Source organism: Podarcis melisellensis (genome assembly GCF_964234715.1).
Source record: "Podarcis melisellensis genome assembly, chromosome: 3".
Taxonomy (NCBI): Eukaryota; Metazoa; Chordata; class Lepidosauria; order Squamata; family Lacertidae; genus Podarcis; species Podarcis melisellensis.
In genome coordinates, this window is record NC_138530.1 from 54,974,431 (window position 1) to 54,989,596 (window position 15,166).

The 15,166-nt window shown below is 43.0% G+C and overlaps 1 protein-coding gene across 1 annotated transcript in view; it reads left to right on the top strand.

Annotated features, from left to right (window-relative positions):
• Window positions 1-15,166, top strand: part of CNKSR3 (CNKSR family member 3) — a 61,895-nt gene that overhangs the window by 21,228 nt on the left and 25,501 nt on the right. Inside the window, exons 2-3 of the mRNA XM_081905182.1 lie at window positions 5,692-5,855; window positions 14,939-15,141. Coding sequence (XP_081761308.1) covers window positions 5,692-5,855; window positions 14,939-15,141 — 367 coding nt within the window. The remainder of the gene's footprint in view (window positions 1-5,691; window positions 5,856-14,938; window positions 15,142-15,166) is intronic.

Genomic DNA, 15,166 nt, shown 5'->3' on the forward strand with positions numbered 1-15,166 from the left:
TAAGGGGCACCTTAAAAAACTAGCACATTTATTATGGCATAAGCTTTCATGGACTAGAGTCCACTTCACTATACCTGGGTTCCAGCAGGAGCCAGTGTGGTGTAGTGGTTAAGAGTGGTGGACTCGTAATCTGGTGAACTGGGTTCGCATCTCTGCTCCTCCACATGCAGCTGCTGGGTGACCTTGGGCCAGTCACACTTCTTTGAAGTCTCTCAGCCCCACTCACCTCACAGTGTGTTTATTGTGGGGGAGGAAGGGAAAGGAGAATGTTAGCCGCTTTGAGACTCCTTAAAGGGAGTGAAAGGTGGGATATCAAATCCAAACTCTTCTTCTTCCAGCAGAAGAGGATGTTGCATATGCTGGTTTATACATTATGGGCTTTCAGGCAGGTATTCTGTCATGTCCCCCATCATGTATGTAGCATCTTCAGATTTAAAGGAAGTGTGAAAAATGCAGGCTTCCAGTTTGGGTTCTAACAATTACATCCATCAGCTGCAGGGGCGGATCAAGGCTGCACGTCATCCTTAAATAGATATTCCCCCTCAATAAAACCCACCAAGGTGGTTTTGTGGTGGCACGAGGTCTGCCTAGACTTGCCTCCATAGGGCAGGTGTTTCTTTAGTTCCATTTGATGCTGCATCCAATTGCTGAACGAAGCCAGCCTTTGTATCTGGTTTTTGTTGAAACTTGAAATGCCAGGTGTCTGGAGCAAATCCGTGAACACACTTTTGTTTCCAGTTTGTTTGTTCAAGTCTGGTTAATAGTGCTGGCTAATGTGTGGAAAGATTACATTTCAGACAAATGTGGTGGGCTGGCAAAATGGGCCTGAAACGCGTGCTGCTGATTTTGAACTCCTGAAAGCTCATCATATGAACTGAAGCTTGGAGGTGTTTATAGTTAGCATGTCGGGAGCCTGTTCCTGGTGCCCAGATGCTCCTCCCCAACTAATTCTTGGTCCCACTCTGATGGCTGTGGGGCTTGTGTTAAGCTTGAAATGGGATCGGCACACAGTAACCTCCATTTCTCTATTATCTCTTCTGCAACAAGAGAGGTTGGATGGGCACAGTCCTTTCTGGAAGGGCAAAGCGCATAGGGATATGTGCTTGAGATCCACTAGCCTTGCAGGGAGCATGCTGACTACAGTATTTATTGCTGCTGGGTGCTACAGGGAAAAGAAGCAGCTGCCGCCACTGTACTTTCACAGATCCTGTGCATAGAATCATATCATTGTACAGTTGGAAGAGACCCTGGGGATCATCAGGTCTAACTGCCTGCAATGCAGGAATATGCAGCTGCCCCATATGGGGATCAAACTTGCAACCATGGCATCATCAGCACCACACCCTAACCAGCTGAGCTATCCAGCTGATTATAAGTAGGAACTCTCTTTGCTGTGGTTGACTGTATGTTGAAAATTGGATCTACCACATCTGTGCCAATAGAATGTCACTGAAGTCAGTAGGCAATCTTGGTGGGCATATACTTTAAATGGTAGCATTTGGGTGCAGTTGGTGACACAGTCCAACATTCTTCAGCTCCATTGTGTGGCATTTTACAGTTGTATTTTTCTTTCTGCTGCTCTTCTTCATAACGTTATCACTGAACATCAGTGGAGCTGAAATGAGTTCTGTGATACCAAGGAAGAAAGAGGTAACATGTAGGACTTTCTCTTGCCTGCTCTTATGAGGCCTACTTGTTAAATAGCTGAGGTGCTGCTTCATCCATCAAGGAGAGGGGCCGCCTCAGTGGTGGTGAGATCTTTCTGGAATGTTCACCCCAGTGAAACCCCACAGACTTTAACACGGAATGCTCCAGATGCCAAGATTAAACTTTTTGAGAAGTCAGCTTTTGATTGGCTTTTGATTTGCTAGGTTTTTGTGAATTTATTGCAAAACTGTTTCTTTTAAAAATTCTGGTTGGTATCATTTTCAGTTTTTAATTTGGTTGTTTTTTGTTCCCTCGATTTCTAATTGTGTAGCTGTGCTTTATTGTTTTAGCATTTTGTGTTAGCTTTCATTTTTATTTTTAAAACAAACAATAACACTTTGCTTACAACGTGTTTCACTTTTCTCCCTCACTGTCCTACAAACCATCTTCCACTTGCGTAAAAATGTTAGGAAAGACAGCTGATAACAATGTTTTAACGATTTCTGCAAAAAAAAGGGATCAGGAAAGAACTATTATTTTGGGATCCATATCACTGTAAATAACCTTAGGATAGCTCAGATTGGATTAGCCTGAATCTTGCATAAGCAATTTTGCTTTGAAGATTTGACAAGCAGCATTGCAGACTTATCAGGATTGTATTCAGGATAGTGTAATTTTATTGCTGGTGCTCAGCCTTTTCACAGGATGAAAAATTGCATGACTGGCTCTCATCTGACATAATTGCCTTGGATAACTTCTGGTGGACAGCCACTATGCACACAACTTAGTCTTGTGTAGTTAGAGTTACTTGGGATTCATGTGGGTGGTTCCTGCACCACCACCACCCAAAATCAGCATTTAAGCAGCTCACAATGCAGGGGTGTTTCCAAGCCAATTTGTCATACTATCTAGAAAGCTCCTTTTCTACGAAGGTTCTGTTGTGACAGGCAAACCCTTTGGCAGGCCTTTGCATTGTAGCCCTTGCTGTTGTTCAAATCTGTAGTTGAAACTCAAATGGCAATGCAGCTTTCCCTTGTTCTTTCCAGATTTTATTTACATGTACTCATACATTTTAAAAGTATAACTTAAAGGTCAGAATTTACAAGACATGCTCTGTCCAGAAGAATGGAAACAATGCAGCGGCTCCAACCAAAGATAACATACGGAAACCCTAATCTAGAGTGATATCATTATCTCATTTTCTTCCCACTTTGTTCTTCTCAGGCAGTCTTCCCCAACCTGGTGCCCATGCTGGCTGGGGGTTGAAGGGAGTTGCAGTCAAAAACATCTGGAGGGTACCAGATTGGAGAAAACTGTTCACATATAGTCATGCCTCATCCGAGAATGGGACAAAAGCCTTCAAAGTTTCTTGGGCTCATTTCAAACAGATTGCCTCATTGTGTCTGTCCAAGTAGGATATCAGAGATGGATGTGTATGTTGCACCAGGATGCCTTTCAGCAGTTTGGAGATACAGTATTACCTCAGGTTACATACGCTTCAGGTTACAGACTCCGCTAACCCAGAAATAGTACCTCAGGTTAAGAACTTTGCTTCAGGATGAGAACAGAAATCATGCTCCGGCAGCGCGGCGGCAGCAGGAGGCCCCATTAGCTAAAGTGGTACCTCAGGTTAAGAACAGTTTCAGGAACGAATTAAGTACTTAACCTGAGGTACCACTGTTTGTTAGAGTTCGCACAATACGGTGGGCGTGAGGGGGTAAACTGCAAGCAGGAGTAGCTAACCCAAAGCCTTGGAAGCCAAGATCCCTTGAAGCATTTTCAGGTGCGCAAGTCGATTTCTTGCCCATTGGCCCTGATTCATTTAACTGGAGGGAATGTGCCTCAGAGCGCATAACTGGATTGGGGAATAATTGAGTTCCCCTAACTTAATTTGACTGTGTATGTAACACAGTAATTATGAATGGTTTAAAACTGATGTTTTTCTCTCTCCACTCTTTTGATGTAGCTTTTATATGAAAAGTGATGGTTCTAATCCAGTTTAGTGACTTAAGTATAAGCCTGGAAGCAGTAGTATTCTGAGTTTAATTAATCTACAGCGCAAGGATGTAATCTTGTGGGTGGCTAGGAAAGTCGGCTTTTTTGGATGGAGGCTTGTAATTTTCCCTAACTCTGCCAAGAAATGGTTATGTTACTTGTTCATCAGGAACGTTAGCATTCTGTGGTGTCTTTGACAGAAACGGGGGAGCCGCAACTGACTTTTTACAACATGTAGTGTTTAAATTGGGGTTGCAAGTGGATGAAACTTGGCATGAGATATGACGTCTCCACACTCCCACCCATTTTCCACCCCCACCCTCAGTGTGAAGCATCTGCTTGGTGAAGTTGCAAAGGAAGAGATACCCCTAGTACTGAAAGTCTGCCATCTGCCTGGTAGTAATGCCTTCAGCATATTGCACAACTTGCCTAAGAATTTAAGTTGTTTCTGCTAAACTGATCTGTTGTGAGTTTCTTTGTTACATGCCCCAGTTCTGATTATCTGATTGCTGTCCCGCAGAGGAATTTACCCAAACAAAGAAGCTTTTTCACATTTGACTAGCGGATTAATAACGCCTTGCATTGTTTCCCTTTAGCATTTCGGTGTGTTCCTGATACAGTGATATCTCTTACAACCGCATGAGTAGATACTTAAGTTCTACTTGGAGCCAATAGCTGTGGCTTGGACCCAAGTTTGTGATTTCTTCTAAATAGGGCTCTGAATTTGTTATTCAGAATTGCCTCATTCATGTCGGAGACTGGAAATTGGCATGAATGGGGTGGGTGGGTAAATGCAGCTCAGTAGTAGAACACATGCTTTACATGCCAAAGGTCCAAAATGATCAGGTAGTAGCGGTTGGTAAAACCATCTGACTGACTTCGGCTCCCAGGATCTCAGGTAGACCAGTCAACGCTGGGGTAATAAGGCAGGCACGTCCAACTCTCTAGAGACTGTGATCTACTCCCAGGGGGAGTACAACAATACTCCACAGCCCTCCATCCTTCCTTCCCCCACTCTGTCCCCAATGCAGGGAAACTAAGACCATTTTAGAGATTCATTGCCAAAAAGGGTAGTTGCCCAGAAGAGATGCCAGATCAGACTGCTGGTTCATTTAGGGCACTATATACTAGCTGCAGCTTTCCAGAGTTTCAGATACTGGCCTTTCCCAACCCTGCTTGGAGATATTTAGGAAATGGAAGGGGTGCAAGTCTCTACAAAGTATTTCTGTTCACAAATCTGCAATAGGGAGTATACAACAACACAGGCTTTCTTTTAAAAAAGCAGATGATATCTGCTGATCTATGTTTCGGCACTAACAAGGTAACATTTTGAAAGTGTACACTGTTCTGGCAGTGATAAAGTGGTTAAACATGTATTGCTTGTGAGCTTTGTAAAATCAGGTGTTCATTTTTTGCAGTCTCCTTCAGCATTTGGTTATGCAGATTCTCCATGGCATCATAGCACTGCAGCACAGGACAAGCAGGAGGGTCACAGTACCTTTTGTCTGCAAAGTCCTGTTGTGATGCTGGAGAATGGCCTAGTGAGAAGTGAGCTGAGAGGTTGGAGGTGGATTGCAAGAGTGATTAAGTTGGAGGATGAAGAGAGGATTGCAGGATTATTTGTGGAGAGTTAGAGTTAGGCGTAATGCATGACTAAACCGCTTTTTTTTACCTTTTGGTGTAATGCGATGCACTGGATAGCACCTGCAGCGCTACCCTTTGCAGATTTACTCAGAAGCAAATCCCATTACAGTGAATGTGATTACTCTCATGTAAATGTGCAAGGGATTGCTACTAGTCAGAGCAGTGCTGTTGGGGTTGGGGAATAGAGGATGCTATTTCCTAAGGCCTACTGGGCTTGTGGCCAGGGCAAAAGAGCATTTATCATGATGCATGAAGAGGGCATGCGATCTGGGAGTGTATTTTTTCAGCATTTCAATTAACATTTCAGTTAACATAACTAAGCTAGAGAATAGATGTGTTGGATATTTGGTGGGTTTTTTTAAAAATAAAAGCAATATAATTACAACACTTCTCTTTCTTATTTAGGGTTGGATGATTGCCTGCAGCAGTATGTCCAAAAATTTGAACGCGAGAAGATAAATGGTGCTCAGCTATTACAGATTTCTCACCAGGATCTTGAAGAGTTGGGTATCACCCGGATTGGACACCAGGAGCTCGTTTTAGAGGCTGTGGATCTCCTCTGCGCACTGGTCAGTAAACATACAGTGTTGAAATCCTCTTGCATTTTTCTCACTTTGGCTAATGGAATTATTTGTCAAAAGGGAGATAACTGCAGCTCCTGAGCTCTACAACAGATTGTATCAAGAGTGAACCAGGTAAAGTTGAGTAAAACGGCAGACTAGTATCCTGGTCTCACGTCTCTTTTAGCAGTAGTCAAGTGAAGCTGATACAAAAAAAAAAAAAATACAGTTTGCAGTTATGCATGGGGCAGCTGTTTAAGTGGTGACACCAGTTTGAGCTGGTACTGTTGATGTGAATATTTCAGACTAGGGGAGCCTTTGCAGTGGGTTCCTGGAGTGAATGCCTGAATATGATTTGAGACTGAATGAAAGTTAACATGTTGATGTTTAATTTGAGACCGAACCAAATAACCCCAAAAGTTGTGAAAATTGAGCCAAGACCAAGAAGTGGAGAAAATGAGCCAAACAGGTTTGCCTGTCTTAAATGAAGTCAGCCACACCCTTCTCTGTAGATGAGGTTTGGCATCTCAGAGGTCTCCTGGATCCTGTGTTCCTGCCCGATTCTCCAGTGGCTGGGGCTGCTGGTTCTTAGACTGGTGAGCTGCTGTAGCATAGCTTCTCAGACAATATTTAGCACTGGTGCCCATGCTTAGGCAGCCTTCTGTTTTTGTCTACAGCCAAGCTTTTTATGTGGACTTTATGAGGAGGAGCCTATGAATACTGTTGGAAGCTGCAGCTTGTGCAGAATGCTGTCACTCATCCCTGTATAGGTGGGGTAGTGACGAATTGCAGAGAGCATGTAATCCCAATTTAAGCTCACCTGTGCTGCTTCCCTGTATGCTTCTAGACTCAGGGAAATGGCTGGCGATGACTACTGGTTTATAGCCCTAAACTTTCTAGAGCCTTAAAGCAGGGATGACTTACCTTTCATGGTAAGAACCACAAGCCCCCTTGGCCCAACCTTCAAGAGCTGCATGCCATAGCTAAGTGCGGCCACCCCATATTCTCACTCACATATGCTGCCCACCTATGCACACAGCCCCTGTCATCCATGTAAGCGGTTATTAGCACAGAATGCTTTTCAGAAATATTTTAATAAACAAAAGCAAATGAGACCTACTGGAAATATTGGTTATGAGAAATAACAAGGGACAATGTACGGCTTATAGGGGTATTTCCTGCATCCTTTTAGCCCCATCTCTGCACTCCAAGCTTTCCTGTACACTTATAAACCCATCATTGTAGTCTTGATGTATCTGTTGTATTTTATTTTATTTTTAAAAAATGCAAGTACAGTCATACCTTTGTTGCCGAATGCCTTGAAACTCATACGTTTCAGCTCCTGAATGATCGAAAACTGGAAGTGAGTGTTCCGTTTTTCGAACGATTTTCGGAAGCCAAATGTCCGGCGCAGCTTCCGATTGGCTGCAGGATGCTCCTGCAGCCAGTCGGAAGCCGCGCCTTGGTTTTTGATCGGCTTGGGAGTCAAACGGATTCCTGGAATGTATTCTGTTGAAGAACCAAGGTACGGCTGTAGAGCAATGGCTGTGATTGCTGATGCTCAGCAGAAAAATGATGGGGCCAATATGGCAAGTTCTGATGGGGCCAATATGGCAATGTTCAACTCTCTGTTTGAAGATGACCTAGGCTGTGGGTGGCCAGACACTGTCTGACAATGGAATAGATATAGAGAAGAGCAGGAGGGCTCCCAAGGGCTTGATAAGGATGCAGTTATGCCTATGGCTGCTCCCTGTCTTTGGAGACTATAGGTACAGTACATACAGTATACTATAGGGGGAACCCATGGTTCTCTACTTATCCTTCTCTGCTCCCTCTGTAATTCCTCTAGCGTTAGCGATATTGTGTTGGATACAGTTTATGACAGGGATACACTTGGGCTATGTGTTTGTTCAAATGCTGTGAACCGGTGCCAGAAGTATATAGAGTTTCAGCTGTAAGAATGGTGGGAAAGAATTCTCTGTCACTCTTTTTGCCCTTACTCGGCTACATTCCGTTCATTATGTAACACTTCTTGTATTTGAGTGTATTTTTTCTTAAAATGGGCAGAGCTTTTTGACTCCTTTTATAAAATGAGCTCATGTTTCAGAAAGGGGGGTGGGAAGGGGGCAAAACAGAAATAATTTGTCCTTGGTGAACTAGGGGGAGGGGAGGGGGAGATTAGGTGACTGTAACAAATCAGCTGTGTTATGTTTGAAGCAACTGACCTAAATACTGCCTCCTCAATTATACAGTTGCAAGTATTATAAGCTTTTGAAAAGGGTGCTAAGGAAGGATACAGTGGTACCTCTGGTTACGAACTTAATTCGTTCTGGAGGTCTGTTCTTAACCTGAAACCGCTCTTAACCTGAGGTACCACTTTAGCTAATGGGGCCTCCTGCCCCGCTACCACACAATTTCTGTTCTCATCCTGAGGTAAAGTTCTTAACTCGAGGCACAACTTCCAGGGTAGTGGAGTCTGTAACCTGAAGTGTTTGTAATCTGAGGTGTTTGTAACCCAAGGTACCACTGTATTTTAACTAGGCAACTGTCAGTGCAGTCCTCTGTGCTAAAGTTAGGGTTCTAGTGCCATGCAGGCAGAATGCATCTGGTAAAATTGTGAGATCACTGGGCAGCCTCTTGCTTGGAATAATGGATAAGGCAGCCACCTGAGGGCATTCTCCCGTTCTACTTTTTTTTTTTTAAACGGGATAAAACGAACAGAACTGGATGTCTGCCAGAACTCAAAGCTTTATTCTATCTTCTTCAATTTCCTCCTAATTTCCTTCATAAATGCAAGTTTTGACCTTGCTTAAGAAAGTTCTTTTGGCTCAGCGAAAATGACATCCTGCCCTATGTTGGAATCAGGGTGAAGGGGAGAATATGTTGTAATTTTGGAATTGCTAGAAAGTAGTAAGGCATGTTATGTCTTCCAACCATTGTGCTTGACAAGCTGTGACACGCAAGCTATGGTGTGAAGTTGGCTTGTTTTCACTAACCTTATTTTAAGGGGAAATGTGCATAATAACAGTGCATATATTAGCAAAAGCAACATGTAAGAAATCATTATACTGGAACGTGCTTGCAAAAATGTGTGTATTAGTCAAAACTGCATACAGAAATGTGTTTACCAGAAGAAAGTCGTACAAAAAGGGTGAAAAGCTTTCTTGAGGATTAAGAAGAATAGCAAATTGCTGCAGAAATGTGGTGAAGTAAATTTAAGATTGGAAAAGCGAAACACGTAGAGAACTGAAGTTGACAGATTTGGCCATTGTCCAGGGATGAGTAGCGTCAGGGCTGGCAGGGAGGTCACTTGGTGTGTGTGAGGGGAGAGCTGGATGTCAGGGTTGGCCCTCCACCCCGAATCCAATTTTAAAGTGTCATTCCAGGAAATTTAATTGCTGCTGGCAAGGACAAGAGGAAGATTAGAGTTGAACTTGGTTAATCCCTATTTACCCATGAACTTGCTGGGCAGCCCTAGGCCAAATCAGTTTCACTCTATAGTTCCAGGGACTAATAGTAATATATTAGTGAGCAACAAACTTCTGTAAAGATGAATACAGTAAAAATGCCTAGGTGCTGCTTCTGTTCTAAGCTGCTCTGCAGGTAGTAAATAATTGGATTGTGTGAAGTAGTTTTTATTTTATTATAAATTTACCATTCCTGTGCCACATCTGAAATATAAGGGGGGCAATATTAGCTTTTCTGACTCTTGTCTCGACTCGTGTTGTGGGATGCATGGGTTACTGTGCTCGGCATTCTGTCTGTGTAAACTATAATAAGCCTTTAGGAAACCTTGTCAAAGGCAACTTGATCCGCAGCTCCTCAGATTAATGATTAACAAGGCAGGAATGTTTGACCTTAGTGTGTTCCCAGGGATGTGTGCTGTTTCTCTGTGTATGATGAAAGGGTGTGTTGAGCTGAAAAGGGGCTTCTGATATGTTTTGTATAATTGCCTATGTAAATATTTTTCTAAAGGAAGTAATACGGGCCACACATTTCGCATTAAAAAAAAATACTTTGAAAACATTTGTTTTTAACCTCATTTGCCATAGTTCCTTGGAAATTTGATTGCTAAACTTGTATAGGATAGATGGAGAAAGTGGTGGGTAGTTTATAATGCTGATATTCTATGCTTAACCAACATGGGTGGTTTAACCACGGCTCACTTCCCATTTAACTTTCCATTTTGCACCATCTCAGGTTTCCTTATTTGTGAAGTGAGGACACTGTTCTCTGCTAGGTAGAGCTGTGAAAACAAATTATTATAGCCTATTTATAGTTTTCTAAGATTGAGTGCCACTCTCTAAACCGTTAACATGAAAGGGAATAACTCCCTGACTGTGGTGGTATTACAAGCATTTCTGTCTAGCATGTTCCTTCTGAGTTACTTGGATTTCTTTAATTTTTAGTAAGGAAGTGGCCAAATAGCTTGCATGTGTTCTCTATGGTCACCATCGCTCACAACTGAACTGAAATTCAGCAAACTTTTTAGAAGCACAATTCTTGAGCGGTCATGCTCATGACAACTTCCATCTTATCCTATCTGCTGGGACATGCGCAAGCCCTCCCTCACGCACTCTGCTGACATGCATACTGGATGGAATGCATGGGTGTTGCTCTGCTAATACAAGGCATCTGTCAGCAGAATGGTGAAAGGGACAATTTTTGGCAATTCCTTCTCTTCCCCTTGAAGTATGTATTGGTGGCCTTTTTGAGTGGGTGGGAAGTATGATAATAATGATAATAATAACAATTTTTATTATTTTATTTTATTTCTCCCCCGCCCATCTGGCTGGGTTTCCCCAGCCACTCTGGGCAGCTTACAGCATATATAAAACATAGTAAACTATCAAACATTTAAAAACTTACCAGTACATGGCTGCCTTCAGATGTCTTCTAAAAGTTTTGTAGTTCTTTTATCTCCTTGACATCTGAAGGGAGGGTGTTCCACTACCGAGAAACCTCCCCCCTTGGTTTTGTTGTTTGTTTGGTGGTTTTGCTTTGTTTTATAACGGGTAGAGGGGACGCGGGTGGTGCTGTGGGTAAAACCTCAGCGCCTAGGACTTGCCGATTGTATGGTCGGCGGTTCGAATCCCTGCGGCGGGGTGACCTCCCGTCGTTTGGTCCCAGCTCCTGCCCACACAGCAGTTCGAAAGCACCCTTAAGTGCAAGTAGATAAATAGGTACCGCTTTATAGCGGGAAGGTAAACGGCGTTTCCGTGTACTGCGCTGGTGCAGGCTAGCCAGAGCAGCTTCGTCACGCTGGCCACGTGACCCGGGAGTGTCTTCGGACAGCGCTGGCCCCCGGCCTCTTAAGCGAGATGGGCGCACAACCCCAGAGTCGGTCACGACTGGCCCGTATGGGCAGGGGTACCTTTACCTTTACCTATAACGGGTAGGCAACCTAAGGCCCGGGGGCCGGATCTGGCCCAGTCGCCTTCTCAATCCGGCCCGCGGACAGTCCGGGAATCAGCGTGAGTAGAATGTGTGCTTTTATTTAAAATGCAACTCTGGGTTATTTGTGGGGCATAGGAATTCATTCATTCCCCCCCCTCCAAAAAAAAGTAGTCCGACCCACCACATGGTCTGAGGGACGGTGGACCCAGCCCACGGCTGACCCCTGTTTTATAAGTTGTTTGGAGTTGCTCTGGCAAGAAAAAGTGACTAACAATTTTAATTAATTATATTAATAATTCCCCTGCAGGCAGCCCCTCATGCCCTGCAAAATCTGTTAAGGGGTGTTTTTTAAGCCTCTGGAGCACATGTTGAGATGGGGGCCGTAGGGAGAAGGAGGAATTGCTGAATACTGCCTCACTCACTGTTCCACTGATGGACACCTTCCATCAGCTGAGAAACACATTGGATCCCACCCATTTTCAGCAGGGAACATGCTATATAAGATCTTTCATTTCTTTTTAGACACATGTGCCATCTGCTTCTCATAACTGAGCTCAGGGCAAACCTGTTTCGCCTGCCCCTGATTTTCAGTAGAAGCCACTTGTGGGCAGCTTTCATTGGCCTGCCCTGATGTCTGTCATGATGTCTCCCCACCCCCACCCCACCTTCTTGGAACATATTTTCATATGACTTCTGGCTTCCCCTCCTCTAGTGTGGCAGACAGTAGGTGTTTAGAATCTTTTGCTCATTTTTTAATTTATTTTTATTACATGGCTTGTTGGATCATCAGGTTCTAATAAATTGTCATTAATGCAGGTGTGGGCCTTCATATTTTGCTTGTGAGGACATTTTGGTCAAGCCACACCCACCTGCCATACACATGTGGGGCAGGTAAGGAAGGTTCAAGTGAAAGCAGGGTTGCAGCTGCCTGCAAAGCCCTTTGCAGAGCACTCCACAAGACCCAACAGTCAGCTGATTGTCACACGGTTTGATTGTGACATCAGGTGATTGACAGGAGAGTGGCACTGCCCGCTTGCCAAAAATGGCACGTTGAGGTTGCGGGAGATAAAAATCTGTGCTGCTGACCAGCTCCAGTCCTGTTCCCTACCCCCGGCGTGCTACCAGGGTGGATTTGATGTACGGTAAATCAAATCGATTTAAATCACAATTTAAATCACTAGTCAGTAAGACTTGATTTAAATCATTTTTTTACAAGAAGACTCATTCTTGCTGCTATAATCTTAATATTTACAACTAGATGAAGGTTTCATTTTTGGAATAATAAATTTTCAGTGTAGTTTTTACAGTTATATCAAAAATTACTAATTTGGTTATACTATTAGAAATACAAAGACAGGTAATTATAAAATTATTGTTTATATTTGGACAACTTTTCTGCTGTACTTTATTGGAAGGAGAAAAATAATCATTTTCTTAATAACAATTTAAACAGTTTATTTAACAAAACAATAACATTTTAGCATATGTATCCATGTTTGTTAACTGATGTGGTTAAACGATTTTTTTTTTAAAAAAAACCTTAGACTGAGTTTTAGTACACATGAAAAACTTAAAACAAATCTTTATTTCCTGATGAATAGCCTTTGGATTATAATGTAACTTAAATAGAAAACTGTCTTTAGAAACATTTTTCCTCCAAAAGCATTTTACAGTGGTACCTCTAGTTATGAACTTAATTCTTTCTGGAGGTCCATTTTTAACCTTAAACTGTTCTTAACTAGAGGCGTGCTTTTGCTAATGGGGCCTCTTGCTGCCGCTGCGCCACCGGCACACGATTTCTGTTCTCATCCTGGGGCAAAGTTCTCAACTCGAGGTAACTCTTCCAGGTTAGTGGAGTTTGAAACCTGAAGTGTTTCTAACCTGAGGCATTTGTAACTCGAGGCACCACTGTATTTTAAAAATCTGATTTAGATAAAAAAGTCCAATTTAAATAAAACTGATTTTCAAATATATATATATTTTTAAAAAATCATTGATTTTCATCCTCTCTGCCTGCAATCCTGGCTTAAAACATGTAATCTTCTTGCCAACGTCAAATTGAGGTTGCTGAAACTAACCATAGTTAAGCATAACCACAGTTCCATGTTTGAATGACATGGCAAGCTGTGGTTAAGTAAGCGGAAACAGAAATTCCTCCTCCCAGTCACATGTGGAGAAGAGTAAAAACAAACGCCCAAGGCTTGCTGTGGCTCAGTCACATTATGCGGGGCTACAGTTTAGCATGACAATCAAATGCAGACATAAATTGGAATAATGGGTTGTTCCTCGTTGCATAATTGCTTGCAGGAGTTAATCATGCAGTTACACCCTCATTTTATAATGACGCCTAATTATTTGAAATATAGACCCTGAGAATTCAGCAGCTCAGAAAACTCTCTGTTTCGTGCCATATGATTGTTGCAACTTGCTTGACCCAAACAGTGGCTCACTGTTGAGCGCTTTTACCCTTTCTTAGAGGGGGTGATGTTTAGAGGGGATTCCTTGCCCATTAGCAGCATTTGAGGGTTAATAGAAAAGAGTGCCTGTGTTGGCTTGTATATATAGCTGGAAGAACTTGGCCAGTAACCGGATTTAAAGCGTGTGGGAGGTAAAGCAGCATAATAACAAAAACAAATCTCTTGGTGTCCTATAAAAGGGAATGGAAAAAAACTGATGGAGGACTCACATTGGAACAACTTGTCATGCTTGTTTATAAGTAATTTTGAAAGGTGGTTGGTTTACATTACTACTGTGTTTAAATGCTTGCTTTATTTATTAAACCTCTTAGTGCCTGAGAGCTGCATTATGTAGAAAAAAACTTATCCTCAATTGCTGGCTGTGTACAGATGATAGAATTTTAGGGACTGGAATTGTAAGTTTATCATTTGCCTGTGTACATGTCTGCCTGTGGTCTTGGCTGCATCCAGCTTTGAAGTTTTCATAGCTCTTGAACTGCATCATAGGAAAACAGAAACCAGCCTCAAATTATGGTTAAAGCAGTTTTTTGAAATAGGGGTGTGGGGTGGCATTACACACAGAAGCCCCTCGCTTGTATGTTGCTTTCTCCCTTTGCCCCCTACACCAGGGATCGGCAACCTAAGGCCCATGGACCCCCGCCGCCCACTTGGTTGGCTCTCATGCGTCACGCTATACTGGCACAGAGCAGAGTGGGGACCACCTTCTGCGATGCTGGTTGGCTTCCCATTGGCTGCAGGAAGCTCCTGCAGCCAATGGGATGCTGCACAAGCCTCCTCCACACCAGAAGGAACGCCGGAAATAGCGTTTGCACATGCGTGTGTGCGCGCACTCTGGCCCACCGCGGTGCCTGCGGGATGGTGAACTGGCCTAAGCCACAAAAACTTTGCCGACCCCTTCCCTACACTTTTGTGAATTACCACTTACTCTCAACAAGCCATACTTTACTTTACTTTCAACTGAACCTGGGTTTGCAAATTCAGGAATGCAAACTAGGACCAAATTCGGCAAACTGTGCTTAAGGTTGCTGTTTGTTTGCTCGTTAATGTTATGAAGAATATATACATATGTGCCCAAGAGATGGATGTTGGAAGAACACACGTGACACATGACAACTACCAACACCTTTGTAGGGCGGCTTGCCTCATGCTTTCAAAAATACTTTGAGAAGACATGATGGCTGCTTAAATAAAGAAATAAAATTAAAATCTCTTCCACAGAATTATGGCCTCGAAACGGACAACATGAAGAACTTGCTGCTTAAGCTACGAGCTTCTTCCAACAATCTGCAAAACTACATTGGCAGCCGGAGGAAAAGTTCAAATTATGATGGAAATACCTCACGCAAGCCTCCTAATGAATTCCTTACCTCAGTGGTGGAGCTTATTGGTGCTGCTAAGGCTTTGCTGACGTGGCTGGACAGGTAGGATATCTTGTATGCTTTTAAA